General features: G+C 58.3%; 2 protein-coding genes across 7 annotated transcripts in view; one reads left to right on the top strand and one right to left on the bottom strand.

Moving 5' to 3' along the window:
• The window catches only part of HEXD (hexosaminidase D), a 25,666-nt gene extending 12,159 nt beyond the window's left edge, over positions 1-13,507 (top strand). For 2 of the 4 annotated variants that reach the window (XM_030922551.1, XM_030922552.1), the window contains 8 exons: positions 4,404-4,649; positions 6,740-6,923; positions 7,722-7,793; positions 8,226-8,421; positions 10,762-10,844; positions 12,116-12,399; positions 12,665-12,754; positions 13,050-13,507. In XM_030922551.1, coding sequence (XP_030778411.1) covers positions 4,587-4,649; positions 6,740-6,923; positions 7,722-7,793; positions 8,226-8,421; positions 10,762-10,844; positions 12,116-12,399; positions 12,665-12,754; positions 13,050-13,394 — 1,317 coding nt within the window. In that variant the 5' untranslated portion in view covers positions 4,404-4,586 and the 3' untranslated portion in view covers positions 13,395-13,507. The remainder of the gene's footprint in view (positions 1-4,403; positions 4,650-6,739; positions 6,924-7,721; positions 7,794-8,225; positions 8,422-10,761; positions 10,845-12,115; positions 12,400-12,664; positions 12,755-13,049) is intronic. The other 2 variants (XM_010354371.2, XM_030922550.1) reach the window with 2 other exon arrangements.
• LOC104654993 (cytochrome b-245 chaperone 1) lies at positions 13,505-20,585 on the bottom strand. Of its 3 annotated transcripts, none has more exons than XM_010354370.2 (7): positions 20,460-20,585; positions 18,946-19,068; positions 17,919-17,960; positions 17,281-17,354; positions 16,479-16,575; positions 15,100-15,244; positions 13,505-14,782 (listed from the first exon to the last, which is right to left on the bottom strand). In XM_010354370.2, the coding sequence occupies exons 2-7, from the start codon at positions 19,028-19,030 to the stop codon at positions 14,662-14,664; spliced, it is 564 nt and encodes a 187-aa protein (XP_010352672.1). In that variant the 5' UTR covers positions 19,031-19,068; positions 20,460-20,585; the 3' UTR covers positions 13,505-14,661. The 3 variants fall into 3 exon arrangements, with proteins under 3 accessions (XP_010352672.1, XP_030778414.1, XP_010352671.1); XM_030922554.1 differs by having other exon boundaries at positions 20,240-20,524; XM_010354369.2 differs by lacking the exons at positions 13,505-14,782; positions 15,100-15,244; positions 16,479-16,575 and adding an exon at positions 16,582-17,059 and having other exon boundaries at positions 20,460-20,539.

Raw genomic sequence — 20,585 nt, 5'->3', positions numbered from 1 at the left:
GTTTCTATTTCCACACACTGCGGCGGGGAAGGCTGTTTTCACTTACACACGCCGGTGTTCTGGCCATGCCACCGAAGTTCCTTCCCACAGCTTGGTCCTCCGGCCTTTCTAGTTGGTTCTCCCCGTCACACTCTGCCCTAGGACCTGGCGTGCGCTCTTAGCCTCCTGCCACCTCTCTACAGAACGTCTCTCCCAAGGCCACCAGGGTCCCCCAGGTCACTAAGTCCAGGGATGGTTTTAGTCCTTTCCGGCTGGACCCCTCGGTAGCTTCTGGCATCCCCAGCGGCTCTCCTGAGCCCCACACTTTCCGGCTTCCCCCTGCCTCTGACTGTGCCTCCTCGGTGTCTATTTGCATTTGCCTCTCTGTAGCTGGCGGTCCCCAAGGCTCCTCTCGGCCCCTGTCCCACGCTCTCTAGATGGTGCCATCTCTGCTCCTGCTTTCTCTTCATCTTCATCTTCCTCTTCCACTTCTGTCTACACCTCAGCAACTCCAGACCTCCTGGGTTACAGACCCTCATCCCCAGCTGCCTGCTGGTCACTTCCACTGAGGGGCCTCCTCCAGCCTCTGGTGTGCACACCAGAAGCAGACCAGCCACGGTCAGCACCACCACCCACCCGCGCCCTGACCCATGTTGGTCCTGCTGCTGCTGCTCCTCCTCCTCCTCTGTCATGCAAGCACCACCCCGTCTAAACCACCACTGACTCGCCATGAAACTCTCTTAACGGGTCTCCCAGGGCCACTCTGCCCCTCCGTGCCGCTCTCCCCACCGCATCAAGTCACAGCACAGCTCTGACTACTCACACCTGCCATCTCCTTAAAAGACACTGTTGTCAGGGCAGAACTGATTGCCACAAACCAGGTGGCTTAAGACAACAGAAATGTTCTCTCAGTTCTGAAGACCAGACATCCAAAATCAGCATGTCAAAGGGTTGGTTTCTTACTGAGGAAGACCCTCCATGTGTACATTTGCTATTAGTATACCCTTGTGTGCTAGTTTTTGAGACAGGGTCTCGCTCTGTTTCCCAGGCTGGAGTGCAGTGGTGCAATCTTGGCTCGCTACAACCTCCGCCTCCCGAGTTCAAGTGATTCTCCTGCCTCAGCCTCCTGAGTACCTGAGATTACAGGCACGCCCCACCACACCCGGCTAACTTTTTGTCTTTTTATTAGAGATGGGGTTTCAAGATGTTGGCCAGGCTGCTCTCGAACTCCTGGCCTCAGGTGATCTGCCTGCCTTGGCCTCTCAAAGTACTGGGAATACAGGCATGAGCCATGGTGCCCGGCCTAGTATACTTCCTTGGTATACTAGAAATAACTGCTTGTGTGTATTACCCATTTTTTTCAACTTGAGTTTTTAAGGTTCTTTATATGTCCTAGATGCAAGTCCTCTGATGGAATTTGCAGGTATTTTCTCCCAGTGTGGAGCTTACATGCTTTTGGTGTCATTTCTGAAAACTTGTTGTGATCACCAGATCACAGAGATTTTTCTTGTATTTTCTTCTAAAGTTTAACTTGTGTGCATTTTTCATTTAGATCTATGATCCATGTTGAGTGTGGTATTTTTATTCTTTCTCAGAACCCTTGAACATTCAAGTTGTCTTGAGTCACAGTCTCACTCTGTCACCCAGGCTGGAGTGTGTGGCACAATCACAGCTCACTGCAGCCCTGAACTTCTAACCTCAAGCAATCCTCCCACCTCAGCCTCCTGAGTAGCAGGGACCACAGGTGTGCGCCACCACACCTGGCCAGTTTTTTTATTCTGTGGAGATACCAGGTCTCACTATGTTGCCCAGATTGGTCTTGAACCCCTGGCCTCAAACAGTTCCCCCACTTCAGCCTCTTGGAGTGCCAGGATTACAGGTGTGAGCCATTGCACCTGGCCCCATTTTGAGTTAATTTTTTTGTTTATTTTTCTTTTTGTGAAGAGTGAGGTCTCACTATGTTGCTGGGCTGGTCTCAGACTTCTGGGCTCAAGTGATCTTCCCGCCTCTGCCTCCCTAAGTGCAATTTTTTTTTTTTTCTTTTTCTCAAGACAGAGTTTCGCTCTGTCGCCCAGGCTGGAGTGCAACAGCGTGATCTCGGCTAACTACAACCTCCACATTTCGAACTCAAGCAGTTCTCCTGCCTCACTTCCCAAGTAGCTGGGATGACAGTGCCTGCCACCACACCCGGCTAATCTTTGTCTTCTTCATAGAGATGGGGTTTTGCCATGTTGGCCAGGCTGGTCTCGAACTCCTGACCTCAAGTGATCTGCCCGCCTCGGCCTCCCAAAGTGCTGGGATTACAGGCGTGAGCCACCACACCCAGCCTCCTTTCATTCTTAGAATATATTCATAGTAGTTTTCTTGAAATATTTGATAAATTCTATATGTGGGCCCACTGAGAGTCAGAGTCTGTGAACTGGATTCTACTTTCCAGTTTATTTGCACATCACAGAATTTTTGGTTGAGAACTGAACATTTCAATGAATACATTATAGCAAAGCTGAATGTTTACTCCTTTCCCCGGTGGCTGGTGATGGTCGTTTTGTTGTTTTCTAGCAAGTGGTCTGCATTTAACCTGCAGGACCTGCCCTGGGCCGTGTGTGCTCACTGATGTCTGTGCTGAGATTTTTTGGTTTTTTTTTTTTTTTTTTTTTTTTTGAGACGGAGTCTCGCTCTGTCGCCCAGGCTGGAGTGCAGTGGCTGGATCTCAGCTCACTGCAAGCTCCGCCTCCCGGGTTCACGCCATTCTCCTGCCTCAGCCTCCCAAGTAGCTGGGACTACAGGCGCCTGCCACCTCGCCCGGCTAGTTTTTTTTGTACTTTTTAGTAGAGATGGGGTTTCACCGTGTTAGCCACGATGGTCTCGATCTCCTGACCTCGTGATCTGCCCGTCTCGGCCTCCCAAAGTGCTGGGATTACAGGCTTGAGCCACCGCGCCCGGCCTGGTTCTTATTTTTACGTTTTATCCTGGCTTCCTAGGGTCACCCCTCTTTCTTCATAGCTGGTCGTCAGCCGAGGGTTTGGGCAGAGGTTGTGCTCCCACACCTTGAGCCCACAGGCCTCCTCCCCTTGCCATAGGGCTATGTGTGGGCGGTGGGGGGTGCACCCCCAGGTTTGCGCAGTTCCCACCTGGCCCTCACAGGTCCCTGCACGTGTGTGTGGCTGCTGTCAGCCAGGCCTGAGGACAGTGTGCAGCACCATCTGGCTTTGTGTTTCCAGGGTCACCCGTTAAATCTCCAGCCAGTCCTGGCTCTCCCCAGCAGGGACTGACCCCTGGCAAGCGGAAGACTGGGTCTTTTCTCCAGTTGCTACTTCTACTGACAGTGCCCTCAAAAGGGGTGGGTTTTTACCCAACCTCAAGTTAAGTCTGCCCCTTTGGCAGCAAAGCTGTGGTTTCCACACTGAGGGGGAAGGGGGCAGTGAGCAACCATAGGCCGAGGCCACAGAGTCTCTGTTCCTATGCAAAGTTATAGTGGTATTTCCTACATACACGTTTTTCTCTTTTTAATTTTCAGAGACAGGGTCTCACTCTGTCGCCCAGGCTGGAGTGCAGTGGCGTGATCATGGCTTACTACAGCCTCAACTTCCTAGGCTCCAGTGATCTTCCTGCCTCAGCCTCCCAAGTAGCTCGAACCACAGGCAGGTGCCACCACACCCGGCCACTTTTTTTTTTCTTAAACTGATTTTCTTTTTAAAAAATGTATGGCTGGGCACAGTGGCTCATGCCTGTAATCCCAACACTTTGGGAGGCCAAGGTGGGTGGATCACAAGGTCAGGAGATCAAGACCATCCTGGCTAACATGGTGAAACCCTGTCTTTACTAAAAAAAAAATACAAAAATTAGCTGGGTGTGGTGGCGGATACCTGTAGTCCCAGCTACTTGGGAGGCTGAGGCAGGAGAATGGCATGAACCCAGGAGGCGGGGCTTGCAGTGACCCGAGATCGCACCACTGCACTCCAGCCTGGGCGACAGAGCCAGACTCCATCTCAAAAAAAAAAAAAATTACATAGGCTGGGCACGGTGGTTCACACCTGTAATCCCAGCACTTTGGGAGGCCAAGGCAGGCGAATCACTTGTGGTCAGGAATTCAAGACCAGCCTGGCCAACATAGCGAAATGCCATCTCTACTAAAAATACGAAAATTAGCTGGGCGTGGTGGCACATGTCTGTAATCCCAGCTACTGGGAAGGCTGAGGCGGGAGGATTACTTGAACCTGGGAGGCAGGGGTTGCAGTGAGCCAAGATTGTGCCACTGCACTCCAGCTTGGGCGACAGAGCGAGACTCCATGGGATTTCACCATGTTGTCCAGGCTGGTCTCAACGCCTGAGTTCAAACATTCTGCCCACCTCAGCCTCCCAAGGTGCTGGGATTACGGGACTGAGCCTCTGTGCCTGGCCTAATGTTTTTGTATTATCCGTAGATTTGAAACAGAAGCCCCAGGTGGGCAGAAGGAGATGAGCCCCGTCCTCCGCCCCCAACGTGAGCTCCTGTCTCTCCACAGTTTGTGCTGAAGCATGCGGCCTTCGCCCACCTGCGGGAGGTGGGCCCCTTCCCCTGCACCCTGAACCCCCACGAGGCAGAGTCCCTGGCACTGGTGGGCGCCATGATCGACCAGGTCCTGGAGCTGCACCCAGGCACCCGATGGCTGCACGTCGGGTGTGACGAGGTGGGTGCCGTCACCCCAGCTCTGCGCAGGACACTCTCCCCTATCATGGCTTGTCCTTTTAAATAGGAAAATCGTCCAGGCACTGAGGCCTAGAGCCAGGCTTGTTCCCCTCAGGGAGCCCCGTCCAGCATCTTCTCTGGGTGGATGGACGGCCTGGCACGGGACAGCCTGCAGAGCCCAAGGGAGGTGCCCTCGTGTCAGATGAGACCACCCTGGGCAGCTGGGTTGGCAGAGGCCTGTGGGTGGTGAGCAGGTTCACACCCCAGGACCAGCAGTCAGCGCGAGTCAGGGTGCAACTCGAGGGACACCCTTTTGTTGCTGAGAGGAAGGAAGTTCTGCATTTGGACCCTAAAGCACCCACTGGAAAAGGTGGTCCCCAGGCGGTGCCGGAGATGTGCCCCTTCCAGCCCAGTGAGTCCCCACCCTCGTCCCTCCCTCCACTCACTGGACTCCAGCTCAGTCAGGGCCTGGGCAGGATGCGGAGCTGAAAGGACCAGGGTTGGTGCCCACGGGGCTGGGAGGTTCTGCAGGGCTGTGGCTCATGGGGAACCCAAGCTAAACATTTTAGCTCCAGAAGTTTCCTTTTTTTTTCTGAAGGAAATCAGAGTGTGTAAAATGCACATAAGTTTTACCATTCTAACCATTTTAAAATATAGGCTGGGTGTGGTGACTCACACCTGTAATCCCAGCACTTTGGGTGACCAAGGTGGGTGGATCACCTGAGGTCAGGTGTTTGAGACCAGTTTGGTCAATGTGGTGAAACCTCATCCCTACTAAAAATACAAAAATCAGCTGGGTGTGATGGCGGGCGCCTGTAATCCCAGCTACTCAGGAGGCTGAGGCACGAGAATTGCTTGAACCCGGGAGGTGGAGGTTGCAGTGAGCTGAGATCACGCCACTGCACTCCAGACTGGGCGACAGAGCGAGACTCCAGCTCTAAATAAATAAATAAACAGGACGGGCGTAGTGGCTCACACCTGTAATCCCAGCACTTTGGGAGGCTGAGGCAGGTGGACCACGTGAGGTCAGGAGTTCGAGATCAGCCTCGCTAACGTGGTGAAACTCCGTGTCTACTAAAAATACAAAATTAGGACAGGCATGGTGGCATGCACCTGTAATCCCAGCACTTTGGGAGGCCAAGGCAGGTGGATCACAAGGTCAGGAGATCAAGACCATCCTGGCTAACACGGTGAAACCCCGTCTCTACTAAAAATACAAAAAATTAGCCAGGCCTGGTGGGGGGCGCCTGTAGTCCCAGCTACTTGGGAGGCTGAAGCAGGAGAATGTTGTAAACCTGGGAGGCAGAGCCTGCAGTGAGCGGAGATCAAGCCACTGCACTCCAGCCTGGGCGACAGAGCAAGACTCCATCAAAAAAAAAAATTAAAAAAATAAAAATACAAAATTAGCCAGGTGAGGTGGTGGGTGCCCGTAATCCCAGCTACTCGGGAGGCTGAGGCAGGAGAATCGCTTGAACCCAGGAGGCGGAGCTTGCAGTGGGCCAAGATGGAGGTTGTGCCGCTGCACTCCAGCCTGGGTGACAGAACAAGACCCTGTCTCCAAAATAATAAGTATAAACGTCAGCACCTCTTCCACACATTCATGGTGTGGATGATCACCCCATACTGAAGCCCCGCACCCACCCCCAGCCCCCGGCGACCACGGTCTGCTTCCCATCTCGGTGGATCTGTGCGCCTGGGCATTCCACGGGCACCTAGTCACACAGTGTATGACCTGTGTTCCTCTGGGCCGTTGGCCGCCAGAGATTGGCTCTCTGTTGAGGCCGAGCCGTGTTCATGGTGGGGGACGCTGCCCTATGCTGGTCCGTCATGGGGGATGGACCCCTGTGGTCTCCGCTTTGGCGGCTGTGAGAAGAGCTGCTGTGAACATTCACAGGAAACCTGGAGTAGAACTTCAGGGCTCAGTGAGGAAGACAGGGACATGCTGGGGGTGGTAGCAAAGGCCCCGAGCCCCTCCCTGGCCTCCTCCCCACAGGCAGTGGCCCCTCTCTGTCAGGATACGGTGTGAACCCCGGACCCTCCCACCGGTGTGCAGGGCTGCCAAGGCAACCCCATCCCGCTCCCCCCTTGCAGGTCTATTACCTCGGAGAGGGGGAGGCCTCGCGTCGGTGGCTGCAGCAAGAGCAGAACAGCACGGGGAAGTTGTGCCTGTCACACATGCGGGCGGTGGCCAGCCGCGTGCAGGCCCGGCGCCCCAGCGTGACACCCCTGGTGTGGGACGACATGCTCCGAGACCTGCCTGAGGACCAGCTCGCAGGTCGGCCAACGGGGCTGGGGGAGGGGTGGGCCACTGACCTGCCCAAGACCCACGGCTTCAAAGAAAGAAGGTGCCGTAGGAAGTGGGCCCCAGGGTGAGCCCCAGCCCCGCACAGACCTGCCACCACCACCTCCTGCATCCCCGACACCGGGTCTGAGTCGTTTCCCTAGAAGCCGTGGAGGTTTGGGCAGGAGAGCACGGGCCTGCCCGGTGGCCTAGAGAGCTTGGGAGTGACCCGCCCTCGTGGCAGCCTCTTCCAAGGCCAGCCCTGCTGGAACTGGGGGCCGAGGTTCCCGCTGGCAGCTCCTCCAGACCCTGGGCCCTGCTCACTCTGCCTGAGGCTTTGGGATGAACTGCTGAGCACCTTTCTGGGCCAAGAGGTGGTACTCAGACACCTGGCCCTGTTCCGCACAGAGCCCTAAGGCTCAGTGAGCCCCATGGCAGAGCTGGGAGCCAGGATGTCCTAGGGCCGTGCTGGCCTGGCAGCTCCCACCCATGCATGGCCACACAGATGACTTAGAGTGACCTCCATTCAGCCACGTGGTCCAGCTGTGCCTGTGGCTCATGGCCTGGTAGAGCAGCAGTGGGAGCAGGGTCGCTGCAATGGGCGCTGGCTTGGGAAGGCGCTGTGTGGCTGTGGCATTCATTGTCCAAACCCAGCATAGTGCCAAGTCTGTTTTAAAAAGATATCTGTGCTCACACTTTCAGGCAAATCGAGAACAGGTGGGTCCGAGGGGCTGAGGGTGTGGTCCGGGTATCTCACCAACCTCACGTCCGCTCCGTCTGCTCCATCTGCAGCATCCGGGGTGCCGCAGCTGGTGGAGCCGGTGCTCTGGGACTACACGGCCGACCTGGATGTGCACAGCAAGGGTCAGTGCCAAGTTGGGGTGTGTTGTCGTGGCCACATGACTGGGAAGGCCATCCCTGGCCCTGTGACCCTGCAGCCCAACTGCCCAGCCTAAGGCCTGCATGGGTAGAGGCCAGGGCACAGCTCCAGCAGACCCCAGCCCATGGCGCCTCAGGATGGCCGCCCTGCACCGGTGCCTCACCTCCCCATTCTACCAGTGTTTTCCACCAGTGTTTTCCAGTGAGTAGGTGAACCAGGGACCACGTAAGCTCTGGAGTCTCCCCGATTGGGACCCAGGCTGGCCGTGTACACTCTGGAGTCTCCCACGCTGGGACCCAGGCCTGGCTGTCACAGGCGGCTTCCATGTCAGCTCTGGGTATAGCCCCGGGAGACATGTCCGGGGCCATGTCGGCCACCTCCCCGGGAGCCACTCACCTGTTTGCTTTCTCACTCAGTCCTCCTCATGCAGAAGTACTGGCGGTGTGGCTTTCCGCAGCTATGGGCAGCCAGTGCCTTCAAGGGTGCCACGGGGCCCAGCCAGGCCGTGCCCCCCATCAAGCACCACCTCAGGAACCACGTGCAGTGGCTGCAGGTGGCAGGCAGCAGGCCCACGGACTCACTGCAGGGCATCATCCTGACCGGCTGGCAGAGGTAAGCCCTGGCCAGTCAGAGGGTCCAGGGCAGCTCTGGTGGTCACCACATCGGCCTGTCCAGCGTCTGCTGAGGGCCTTCCCAGGTCGGTCAAAGGGGAAGCAGCCCAGGCCTCTGAGAAGAGCTGCAGGAGACAGCCATTTGGGGTTGGGCCCTGCATTCCAGAGCGGCCACAGAGGGATGCTGCTCATGTGTTCAGGGTCACAAACACATGGTCCCCAGCCCCCATGCCGCCCGTGTGCACTGCACCTGAGGCTGTGTGTGTGTGTCTTGCTTGTGGCACAAGGAGGGGTTTCGGTTCTTTCAGGATTTCACTCAGTTGCTAGAAATGCCATCTCAATTCAGACCCCACGAGAAGGTTCTCGGGTCTTGCACAGGAAAGAATTCAAGGCTGAGCGCAGTGAGGGGAGGTCACCAAAAGGTGCCCAGTGACAGAGGTAGGGCCCTTGGAAGGCCAGCACAAGCGTGCCCGGCTCTGTTTTCTGTTTTTCTCATATCAGGGTCTTGTCTATGTAAACACTAAGCTGTGCTATCTGTGGGTGGGCCAATAGTGTGACAGAATGTGTCACTCCATGGGCTGAGCACGGTGGCTCATGCCTGGCCAACAGTGTGACAGAATGTGTCACTCCATGGGCTGAGCACGGTGGCTCATGCCTGGCCACGGTGGCTCACGCCTGTAATCCCAGCACTCTGGGAGGCTGAGGCAGGTGGATCACTGGAGGTCCGGAGTTCGTGACCAGCCTGGCCAACATGGTGAAACCCCATCTCTACTAAAGATACAAAAATTACCCAGGTGTGGCAGCATGTGCCTATGATCCCAGCTACTCAAGAGGCTGAGGCAGGAGAATCACTTGAACCTAAGAGGCAGAGGTTGCAGTGAGCCAAGATCACGCCGCTGTACTCCAGCCTGGGCGACAGAGCAAAAGTCTGTCTCAAAAAAAAAAAAAAAAAAGAATGTATTACTCTATGGATTTAGAGAAAACTGTCCTGGACATTTCAGTGTGTAGCCTATGGAAGCCCAACTGTGGTGACCTAGAAGGCACATGCTGTCGTGGGTGTGGGGACGCCAGGGCTGTCCGCTGTTGTAGGAGTGGCCCCTGCAGGTGTCTAAGCGCTTCCTCAGCTGTAAACATCCCGTGACTGTGGGTCCTGCCTGGCAAGAATGGGCCTTGTTAGTCTCATGAAGGAGCTGGGCCTCCATGGCGTCACCCTCCGTGGTGTCACCCTGCTGCTCCCAGGTCCCTGCTCCCCTGACGACACCATGTGAAAAGCAGAGCTACAGATAAACCCCTGGTCGCCGGCCAAGTCCTGACCTTGGGCCTCATCTCAAGTTAGAGGGTTGGGGGGCAGATGGCGCAGGTGCCGTGGGCTAGGCAAGCGGCTGGAGGCAGGACCCCGCCAGGGGCCCCGTGCCCTGACCCACAAGGCTCAGATTCGGATGGAGTTAAGAATTTCATGGTGGGGACTGCAGAGCCTGGTGGGCCAGCCTGCTACGGGGCAGCTCACAGCTGCCATGCATGTCCAGAGCTGGCAGCGGCTCTTTAGAAGCTTCCAGATAGTTCCCACTGTTTTGTTGGGATACAGCTCTGTCTGCATAAACCAGGACCGTCCGTAGAGCAGGGCGAGGCTCCTCCTCCCCAGAGGGGCGGCACATCCTTCAGGCGAGCCTGGGGCTGTGGCGTCAGGCATCGCCCAGCCTTCACCTGTGCTCACACCTGGGGCGGCATCTGTCACCCACCTCACAGCTGAAGAAACTGAGGCACAGGCAGGTGGAGGCACCCTACCCGGCAGTGGGAAGCCCCGACTCCCACCCCAGGCCAGGCTGAGGTCCCCCAGCCCTCGCTTGGGAAAGATGCTGCCGGTGACCTGCTGCCTGCCAGGCCTGATCTCGCACCCTCCTCATGGGGTCTTGGGGAAAAGCTGCCACCCCCACCAGCCAGACAGGAGGCAGCCGAGGGAGAGGGTGGGGCAGGAGAGGCCCTAGGAGCGGGGTGTCAAGGGCAGCCCCTAGGAGCAGGAGCCCTTTTCTCAGAGGCCAGAGGTGCTGGGGGGAGGGACAATGACCGGCCACTCACCCAAGGCCCACCCAGAGTTCCCGTGGCTCTGGAAAGATCACAGCAAGGAATCCCCACGCTCTTCACTCGTCCGGTTTCTAGAATGGAGTTGATGTGAGAGCCTTGCCACACAGAACCCGTCTTGGAAACCCTGGGCCCCGTGGGTTGAGGCGATCAGGCTGCCCCCACGGCCCTGGAACAAGAGCAGGGATGTCCCGAGTCAGAGCACCTGTGTCAGGCTGGTGGGGGTGGGCTGTGGAGCTGAGCGCCCCTCTCCTGGACCCAGGTACGACCACTTCTCTGTGCTGTGCGAGCTGCTCCCTGCAGGAGTCCCGTCCCTGGCCGCCTGTCTACAGTTGCTTCTACGCGGTACGTCTGGTCTGGCCACCCCAAGCCCCGCCAGCCCCTCCCAGAAAGACCCAGAGGGCAGGAGGCCAAGCACCCAGAGCTCCAACCACCCTGCTGGACCGCGGTGGTTCTCACAGCAGGAGGAGGTCTCACCGCCCCAGCTCAGCCACCTGCCTGCCCTGAAGTCCACCCAGGCCGGGCCTGCACCCAGGTCTCCAAGCCTAAGCCTAAAGCAGGCTGGAGAGTGACGCAGGACGCACCCCTCAGACACAGTGAATCCGCAGAAATGCACGCAGGTCAGATGTGGGGAGCAGCACCACCTTTGCTGCACACACATCCTGCACACCTGGCCGAGCAGGTGTGTGTGGGGCGCAGGTGCCTGGCCCTGGAAGGCCCTGCACCCTGGACCCAGCACTTAGACTTCCAGGTTGCCTGAGGGAGCAGGAGGACCTATGGGCAAGGGCAGGCCCTGGGAGCCCCTGGGGGTCAGCAGGGGACTTGGCCAGATGAGCCGTGTGCGTGGAAACTCGCAGGCCACACAGGAAATTAGTGACCGCGTGGTGCTGACACAAAGAAAAATGGCCGAGACGTGCTGAGAGCAGGACCCCCAGGCGCGGCGGCCCAGGGACGGGGGTGCGACCAGTGAGGACACAGAATGAGACCAGATTGACTTAGCTGCTGAGTCTGAACTGCTTAGAAAAGGGCAGAAATGATAAAAAAAAAACACCCACATGCCCCACAGGAAAGAGCTGCGTTAATATGGATGGTATTTGCAGCGTCCCTTGCCCACAGCCCCACCCGCCACCCCTGGGACTGGGGCACTGCCCTCCAGCCGTCAGCCTCGTGCAGCCAGTACATCCATGAACAGCTCGGAGATTTGTCCGCGCTGGTGCTGGTGCCCACAGGCCTCATGGGTTTGTTTTGGGTGCTCTAGAATATTCCATTGATTGTGTGAACCACAGTGGGAAACGCTGCGTGAGCCCTGGACACCTGTGCGGGTTGGGCTGTGCCCAGCAGGAAGAACCACTTGCTGTCTGGGTGTTGCTGCTGGCAACACAGTCTTATTTCTGTTTTCTCATTTTTAAAATAACGAATGTATTTCACATGTTTAAAGGGAAGCAGCAAGCCCATCTGCCCCCAGGTCCCCGTGGGGCCGGCACACGCAGGGCTGGGTCTGGCCAGTGGCTCTCCAGGCTGCCCGCCTACTGCCCCAGCACCTAGGCCTGCAGGTCCCAGTGTAGCCCCTGCCCTCCTCCAGAGGTCCCTCCAGCTGCCCCACTCTGTGATTTCAGGAGGATTTGATGGAGATGCTAAAGCGAAAGTGGAGAACCTTCTTGGGATTTCCAATCTGGAGATGATGGACCCTGTTAGGCAAGCACCCTGCAGCCCTCCCCGTCCCATTTCCCCCCTCCCCTTCCTTCTCTCCCCTTCCCCCGCCTGTGGAGACAGCTGTTCTCAGCAGGGCTTTCTGCAGGGAGGGGGCCGGCTCCTTCCCTGGCAGCAACATCCTTGCCCTTGTCACACAAGTCAGCCTCCATCTGCGCAGCTCTGTGGACGCGCTGCTGGAGGGCAACACGTGAGTGTGGGAGGCAGGTGTGGGTGGGAGGCAGGTGCAGGTGAGGGGCAGGTGTGGGTGAGCAGGCAGGGACGGGGCAGGTTCACAAGCCCCACCCCACCCCCAGGCACAGGAGGAGGCAGCCTCATCCTTCACAAAGACTTTCTGGGGGACATAAGACTTAGAAATGTCTACCCCACTCTTAAAACATTTTCTGTATTACTGTAAAGCTGCCCCACGGCTGCCTTGGTAGCCCACGGCACACCCGTATGTGGATTTGCCCCAGGTACGTCACCGGCTGGTTCAGCCCCTACCACCGCCGGCGGAAGCTCATCCACCCGGTCATGGTTCAGCACATCCAGCCCACAGCACTCAGGTGAGACCCTGGGCTCTTACAGGCTGTGCAGCCGTGGGTTCCCTGAGGACTGCTGCTGCTGTTGACATGTCCCTCAACTAGAGAGAGCGTGGAGGGTGAGCCCCTAGTTGTAAAGGGCCCTCTGGCCTCAGATATGCAGCTGTCACTGACTTGTTCCTCCAGACACACCGATGAGATAGGGTCAGTAGCCCCATTTTACAGATAGGTAAGCTGAGGCACAGGGCAGTACTGACCATGGGGTTGAGGGCAAGTCCCGAGTGTGCAGACTGCGTGTTCACGGCGCCCTCACCCGCAGCCTCCTGGCGCAGTGGTGCACCCTCGTGCAGGAGCTGGAGGCTGCCCTACAGCTGGCTTTCTACCCGGATGCCGTGGAAGAGTGGCTGGAGGAGAACGTGCACCCCAGCCTGCAGCGGCTGCAAGCTCTACTGCAGGACCTCAGCGAGGTGGCCACCCCCCCACCCCCACCCACCAGCCCTGGCAGGGACGCTGCTCAGGACCCCTGAGGGGACAGCTCATGCCAGGGGGCTCTTGCTGTGGGCTGGGGGCCTCTGCGCTGCCAACTGTCAGCCAGGGCAACAGGGGCCCACGTGAGTGCTGCACCCTGTGGCCCAGCAGTGTCTGGCCCACACACAGTTCCTGAGGGCCCTGGGCAACCCCTGGGGGAGAGACTAGAAAACACAGAAGGAAGCAGCACAGGGAGACCCGCTTTGTGACACTGACTCTTCGGAAATAAACAGTGGAGGCTAAGGGTGACATGCGAAGGGTTATTTATGGTTATTATGACCATGTCCTGCAGAGAGGGGCTGGCAGCCACTACTGAGGAGGAGGGTCCCACCTCTCTCGTCGGCTTTCACCGAGGCCACAGCCAGACCTGGGGCAAAGGCGTTCCCGGTCCTACCCAGCCATTCCTGGGCCTGCCGCCTCGGGGCTCACAGGACCCAGGAGTCCCCGGTTCACAGGCCGGGGCATCAGGCCAGGCGCTCTCGGTGCACACTGCACCTGGGAGGACGTGGGTGCACTCGGGAGACCAAGAGCCCCAGCGGGTCAGGATGGTTGGCATTCAGCTCCTATGAGGTGGGGGAGAGAGGCTGGAACTCAATTTCTGCAGAAAATCTCCTAATTTTTCTTGTTAAGTTTTTTTGCAAAGACAGGATCTTGCTGTGTTGCCCAGGCTGGTCTTGGACTTCTGGCCTCAAGCAATCCTCCCGCCTTGGCCTCCCCACCTCCCAAAGTGCTGGGATTACTGGCATGAACCATTGCGCCCGGCCGGAGCTCCCGGTTTTTAAGCACTGCACAATACTAGAAGACCTGACCTTTTTTCTGGCCTCGCAGCTTCTGCTGAGGCTGAGGGTGAGAAACAGAGAGACCCTTCTGTGACGACCACAGGGGCAGAGCGGTCTATGTGCCGAGATCCTGGCATCATCAAGGGAGGTGGGTCCTTGGGGAGGGGCAGCTTCCACAGTGTGGCTTCAGCGTGCACAGCCAGGTAGGCCCCGGATGTTTGCCCCTCGCTGCCCTTGGGGAAGCACCTGACCGCTGGGATGTCCACCCAGGGAGAGGACACTGTGTCGGGGACAACACGCAGCATCAGCACCCACAGGGGCCCGGCCTCTCCACTCGCCCGAGGTCTGGCTGTGCCCCCAGCAGGAGTCCAGGGCTGGCGAGACCTCCGGCTGCAGGAAGGCAGGCCCAGGCCTCACGATGGAGAAAGTCTGGGTGTCCTGGTCCGGCCTGCTGTTTCGTGCAGTGTGAAAGCAGCAGCGTGAGCAGGCAAGAGGCCGACTCGGCTGCAGGCACCGACTGAAGCCAAGGCCACGGGGTTCTGTGGGCTGTGCACGGGCTCAGGCACACCAGGAATGTGCCACGGGTCCTGTGGGTGGTGCACAGGCTCAGGCATACCGGGGCTGTCAGCTCTGGCTCCCAGGGTCGCCGGCCTCACTGTCACTGCTCTGAGACAGCTCTGTGGGGCTTTCAAGGCAGTGCAGCTCCAGGAAGCTGGTGATGAGCTTGGCGATGGCTTCCACATCACTGGGCGAGGCCGGCAATGGGAGAAAGGTCAGGTCACCTCGGCACAGGGTGCCATGAGACCCCACAGCAGACTCCCCCTCGACCACCCACCTCCAGCAGCCCCTGGGGCTCCCAAACTGGACCCAGAACTTCCTGGCCTGCTCCTACCCTCCCAGCCACGGGGGCTGCCCCTGAGCCTGCACACGCTTCACGTGGGCCCCTCTGTGTCCCGTCCACAAACTCATCTCTCCCAGCTGCCCCGTAGCTCTGGGCGGTCAGGAATGGGAGTCACCTGACACAGCTGCAGCTCCAGCCAGATCAAAGTCCCACAGCCTTACCTGCGGTGGCCCATGACTGCACTCTGCGTGAGGGGGTGGGAGAAGCCCGTCGCCAGCCGGAGCACCACCATGTAGCCCTTCCCGAAGTACCGGACCTTCTCCTCCTCCACGCTTACGTCGCGGACATCGTGCAGCAGGACCACCACTGTGGGGAGACGGTCAGTGGCCGAGCCGTCCCCGCCCACACGTGCTGCCCGGCAGTCACACCAGGGCCACTGGCGCCATCGAGAGCGACAGCCGCACTTGGTGGGCAGCAAAAGCATTTGCTGTTTCCTGCCTGAGGCTGGGTCCTGGAGGACTGCTGTGGCCCTGACAGTAGTGTAGGGTCCTCCGGGTGGGAAGGACGTGCCCGCGGTGCAGGCTGGCAGGCCACGTGCACAGCCTGCTGGTTCTCCTGTGACTGCCGACCACGGGGACCCGCTCAGTGCGAGGCCGCCATCTTTACGCTGTACTGTTTCCCCAAGGTTGGCTGCTGAGCCAGGGCCACCCTGCAATTTCCTGTGGCAACTCAGGGAAGCCACCTCTTTGGGTACCAGGGCGGCCCCAACCATTGTCAGAAAACGGCACAGCTGCCTCTCACAGCCCAGGCCAGGCCTGCAACTCCTCTCCCCAAAGCCACGGTGACCTGGGGCCAATGCCCTGGCCAGGTCCCTGCAGGGATCTAGGAAGCAGCCTGTCAGAAGCACAGCATTGTGGCACTAAACCCAAGACTGCCCAGCAACTCTGGTCGCCAGAATCTGTCCCCTCTCTGGGGCTATGCATGGGCAGCCGGACCCTGGGGCCTCTCTCTGTCTGTGCAGCAGCATCTACAGGAAACTGGTACTGACCACAGCTGGGCCACTGCCCAGGCTCAAGGGTGAGGGATTCCTCGGACCTTCCAGCCCCTACTGCAGGCCCAGTAGAACCCACAGGAAAGCTGGAGCAGGGCCAAGGCCCGCAAGAAGCCAGGTTGCCCCACTCCGGAACGCCCGTGGGCTGCCATGGCTCTCCCTGCCCCTGCCGTGACCTGCCGCTGGGGCCAGACTGTACCTGGGGACAAGTGGCTGCCAGGCAGGCGGGAGAATACAGCTAAACAGAGGCTGCCCACGCACGCTGGGCCAGACCCCTGCTCTGCCAGACCCTTGCTCCTCCAGACCTCTGCTCTTCCCACCTCACCAGGGGCCAAACCTCTAAAGAACCCAGGAGGCTCTAGGACCCCGCCGAGCAGGTGAGCAGGTGGGGCGTATCTGTGGGATCCTGCGTCCAGCGGGCAGGACACAACCCTGGTCACCAAGCAGGTGAGCTTGGACCAAAGGTGTTTCCAGGCCCCCCGCCGCCAGGTCCCATGGGTCACCCAGATGCCCACAGTGCCCCGCGTCCCCAGGCTCCCCACAACTCACCCTGGTCGTGGCCTGCTCTGAAAAGAGTCAGCAGCTTCTTGTAGAGGCTGAACGTCTTCAAAACAACCTTCCCTGTGCTCTTGTCAAAGATGGCTTCCTGGAAACCGACAGGCACTGACCACCATGAACCTCCAGGAACAGGGACCCCAAGGCCGCTGGGGCATCACCCCCACCCTCACCAGGGTAGACACTCAAGAAGAGGGGCTGGGGCCCCTCCCAGTCAGAATCCAAAGCCCTGAAGCTGCAGGTGCTGCTCTGTCAGAGCTGGACATCTGCAGCCAACCTGACTCCTGTTGGGAACTGGGGAGCTGGGCAGGTGCAGGAGCTGGGCAGGTGCAGAGGGTGCTTGCTCCACTGCAGGCAAAACAAGCACAGGGAGGCAGTGGAACCAGCAAATGCGGGCATGGAGGACAGGGCAGCAAGGACTCAAGAGGGGTCCTTGAGGTGGGAGGTCCAGAAGGCTGAAAGGACTCAAGAGGGGCTCCGAGGTGGGAGGGCCAACCACGGGGAAAGCTGACTCGCATCCCATCGTGGCAACTCCGGGAAGGAAGCACTTTGGTGAAGACAGTCACAGGAAGCCTCTAAGAGAAAAATGCCCTCGGGAGATTCCTTGGCCAAGAATGGTCCCAGGTGAGTGCAGGGGCCATGTCCTGATGAACGGAGACCTCCAAGCAGGGACCAACGCTTCAGGACGGGGAGGCGCTAGGCCACCCATGGCCCTTCCTCCTCCTTTCATTCCCATTGCAAGAAAACCCAGGAGCTGAACAGCCCCGCACTCTGTCCTGCACCCGAGCCAGCTTACCTCCCAGTCCTCCAGGTTCTGCACGGCCACAAACAGGCAGCCTGTGACGTAGAAGAGCTTCCAGCCCAGGCTATCTGGAGATGGACATAGGGCGCCAGCCTGTGAGCTCCAGGGACGTGCCCACAGGAGGCCCCGCCTAGCGCAGCCTCCCCCACGCTTGCAAGGACCGCCTGGGCAGCTTCCTGTGCTGCTGACCCTGCCCTGGCCACTCAGGACCCACATGCGGCACACCCCACCCAGCTCTGACCCCCAAAGTCCACATGAGAGAGGCAGGTGGGGTGCACAGGGCCTCTGCCTGTCTGGGCAGGCCCAGTGGTGGTGGCAGGGTGGGAAGTATGCCTCACCCCACAGCTGGATCTTAGACAGATACTCAAGAGCATCTTTCCAGGAATATCTGATGACCCAAAAATGCAGAAGACTTAAGAAGAAGTGAAATGCAGGCTGGGTGCTGGGCGGGATGGGCGTGCGGAAGAACAGCAGTGCGTGGAGGGACGCGGTGCCCACCAGCAATTAAGGGGCAGAGATGCCGATCCTAAAGGCTGCCCCATGGACGGTCACAAAGGATGTTTTTTCCTTCTTTTCTCTGTTTTCCAAACAGCTGAGACAGTCACGGGGGGGCGGGGCAGGGGGTGCTTTACCTCCACTGTAGTAGGCAGCAGCCAGGCCAATCGACAAGATTCCTATGAAGAGAAAGTGACTGCCTGTCTATTGATCCCGGTAAGACCCCACCTCCTCCCCGGTACAGCAGGACCACGAGCCACAGCCCCTGATGAGCAGGCCCTTCGCACTATAGGAACAGCTGTGGTCAGGGGTTACAGACCACCAGGTTCAGAGTAGGGGAAACAGCCAGGAAGTTGGCTCGATAATGCAGTATAGCTGGGCGTCGCATCACACGCTTGTAATCCCAGCTACCTGGGAAGCCAAGAAAGGAGGATCGCTTGAGCCCAGGAGTTTGAGACTAGCCTGGGCAACATAACGAGACTTCATCACTAAAGAAAACAAAAACAAAACACAGTATACACTATTCACAGTATTTACTGGACACATCCACCGTGTGAGGCTCCAGAACTGACATGGGTGTTACTCCAGCAGCACGTGGTGAGGCCTGAAGACTGTGCACAAAGAATTACAACACAGCGTGCCACGCAAAACACACAGGAGGCTGTGGCGTGTCACAAAAAAGGTGGGCCCCAGAGACACAGCTGCTGAGGTACAGCCAGCACCACTCCTCACACGGTATCAACACAAGTGCAGCTGTCCCCAAGGGTACAGGACCCTACTGGTGAGTAGGGACGGAGGACAGGAGGCTAAGTGGACTGTGAGTCCTATGAAGAGGTCTGAGGATCACGGAAAAAAAGAAATGGGAACCCACGATCACCCATCACACGGTTCAAAACAAGTACAAAGGAAAATACAGCGACCTCAGAAAAGCTCATAGAGTATTAAATACTCTGGATGTGAGTGGTTAAAAGGGGACAAAATAGACATGCATTATCTGTGAAACCGAGTACACAGGATAAAATTTGCATGGATACAAAGAAACAAAAGAGCTGTTCGACTTCAGGGTAATAGAAAAAAACAGAAAATACTTTGTTTCATTTTCATCCTTTTTGAAAGTCATGCTTCCAATTCTGGGGTTCTGGGGAGGGACACCGAGAGCCTTACCAACCAGCAGGGACCAGGACCGGATGCCTGGAGCCCTCTTCAGATGGAGGCGGGAGCTGGTGCGGGTCTCCACCTGCAGGTACATCCCGAGACAGCAGCACCACTCTCTACAGGAGGAGGGGCCTGGGGACAGACAGAGGCAGCTGAGCCCTTGGGCCTGCACACAGGCAGGCGCCCATGCCATCAGGCCCAGGCTGGAGGCCAAGAGCAGGTCCCCCAACTAAGTCACCTGCAGCCCGACACCATCAGCCAATCTGACCTGTTCTCTGCGGTGGGGAACATCACTGGATTCCCCAGAGACCCCGTTTCCTGTGTAAGGAAGACCCTCTTCCGTTCACAGTGACACCGACTGCACGGGGGCTGTTTCCCCCTCAGACTCACAAGCTACAGCTGCATCACCACCTGTCCATCCTATCTGGAAACCTAATGTCTTGAGGAGGCCGCTACCCCCAGCAGCCTTTGAGCTTCTAGCACCTATCAGCACCCCCTCTCCCCTGTGCTGGCCTCCACCAAGAAAGGGAACTGAAACTCCCCTCATGGCTTCAGGCCGTACTGGCACAGACCAACAGTCTCAGCTCTCTCTCTGCCTTCCTCCACCTGCTGAAAGTTCAGACTGCACAGTGGAGCGTCCTAAAATGGCCAGAACCGACGAGTCACCAAAGGGGCTAATCTTCCACACGGGGTTCTGCACGGACCGCAACAGCCCTGCCACTTCACAGTTTGCTCTGAACACTGGCCCCAAGGACCCCCGTTCTGGTAGTTTTTCAGGGCTTTCCCTGTGAAGTCAAATTTCTGACATTAAATAGGGGGTTCAGGCTGGGCACGGCGGCTCATGCCTATAATCTCAGCACTTTGGGAGGCCGAGGCGTGCGGATTGCTTGAATCGAGGAGTTCAAGACCAGCCAGGACAACGTGGTGAAACTCTGTCTCCACAGAAAATATTTAAAACTTAGCCCGGTGTGTGGTGCACGCCTGTGGTCCTAGCTATTCAGGAGGCTGAGCTGGGAGGATCACCTGAGGCCAGGAGGTGGAGGCCGCAGTGAGCCGAGATCGTGCCACCGCACTCCAGCCAGGGTGACAGAGTGAGACTGTGTCTCAAAAAAATAAAAAATAGTGGATTCAAATCACAAAACCAATCCTAGATGCTGGTATATGACCGGGCTCCCTCCCGGGCCTCAGTTACCGCATTGCTCCCCAAACACCCGGCATTCCACACACAAATGCACACACACAAGCACACTCGCGGACACAAGCACACGCGCGGTGGCAGAGCCGCCCGCGCCGCTGATCGCACCGAGCGCTCGTTTCTTTGTCCGGGTCGAGGGGGCTCCCGCCGCCGTGGCCAACCTGCAGCGGGACAGCCGCGAGGCCGCCCGCGACGGGCAGGGCGGGACACGTAGCAGCCGACAAGCGGGTCCAGGACGCAAACCCCGTCCGGAGTGGGCCCAAGGATGCCGGGACACGCGGCACGGAGCGGGAAGGAAGTGCGGAGCCCACCCAGCCCAGCCGCCTACCGAGAGCACAGCGGTCCCCGCGCGGCAGCAGAGAGACGCGAACTGGCGGGGGCGGGGCCGCGCGAACTTCCGGGATTGGAGCGGAGCGGAGCCGACTTCCGGGGGCGGGACCGCGCGGACTTCCGG

The sequence above is a fragment of the Rhinopithecus roxellana genome, chromosome 19, assembly GCF_007565055.1.
Source record: "Rhinopithecus roxellana isolate Shanxi Qingling chromosome 19, ASM756505v1, whole genome shotgun sequence".
Lineage (NCBI taxonomy): Eukaryota > Metazoa > Chordata > Mammalia > Primates > Cercopithecidae > Rhinopithecus > Rhinopithecus roxellana.
The sequence above is the reverse complement of the archived record's forward strand: the minus strand, read 5'-3'. Positions and strand labels throughout refer to the sequence as shown.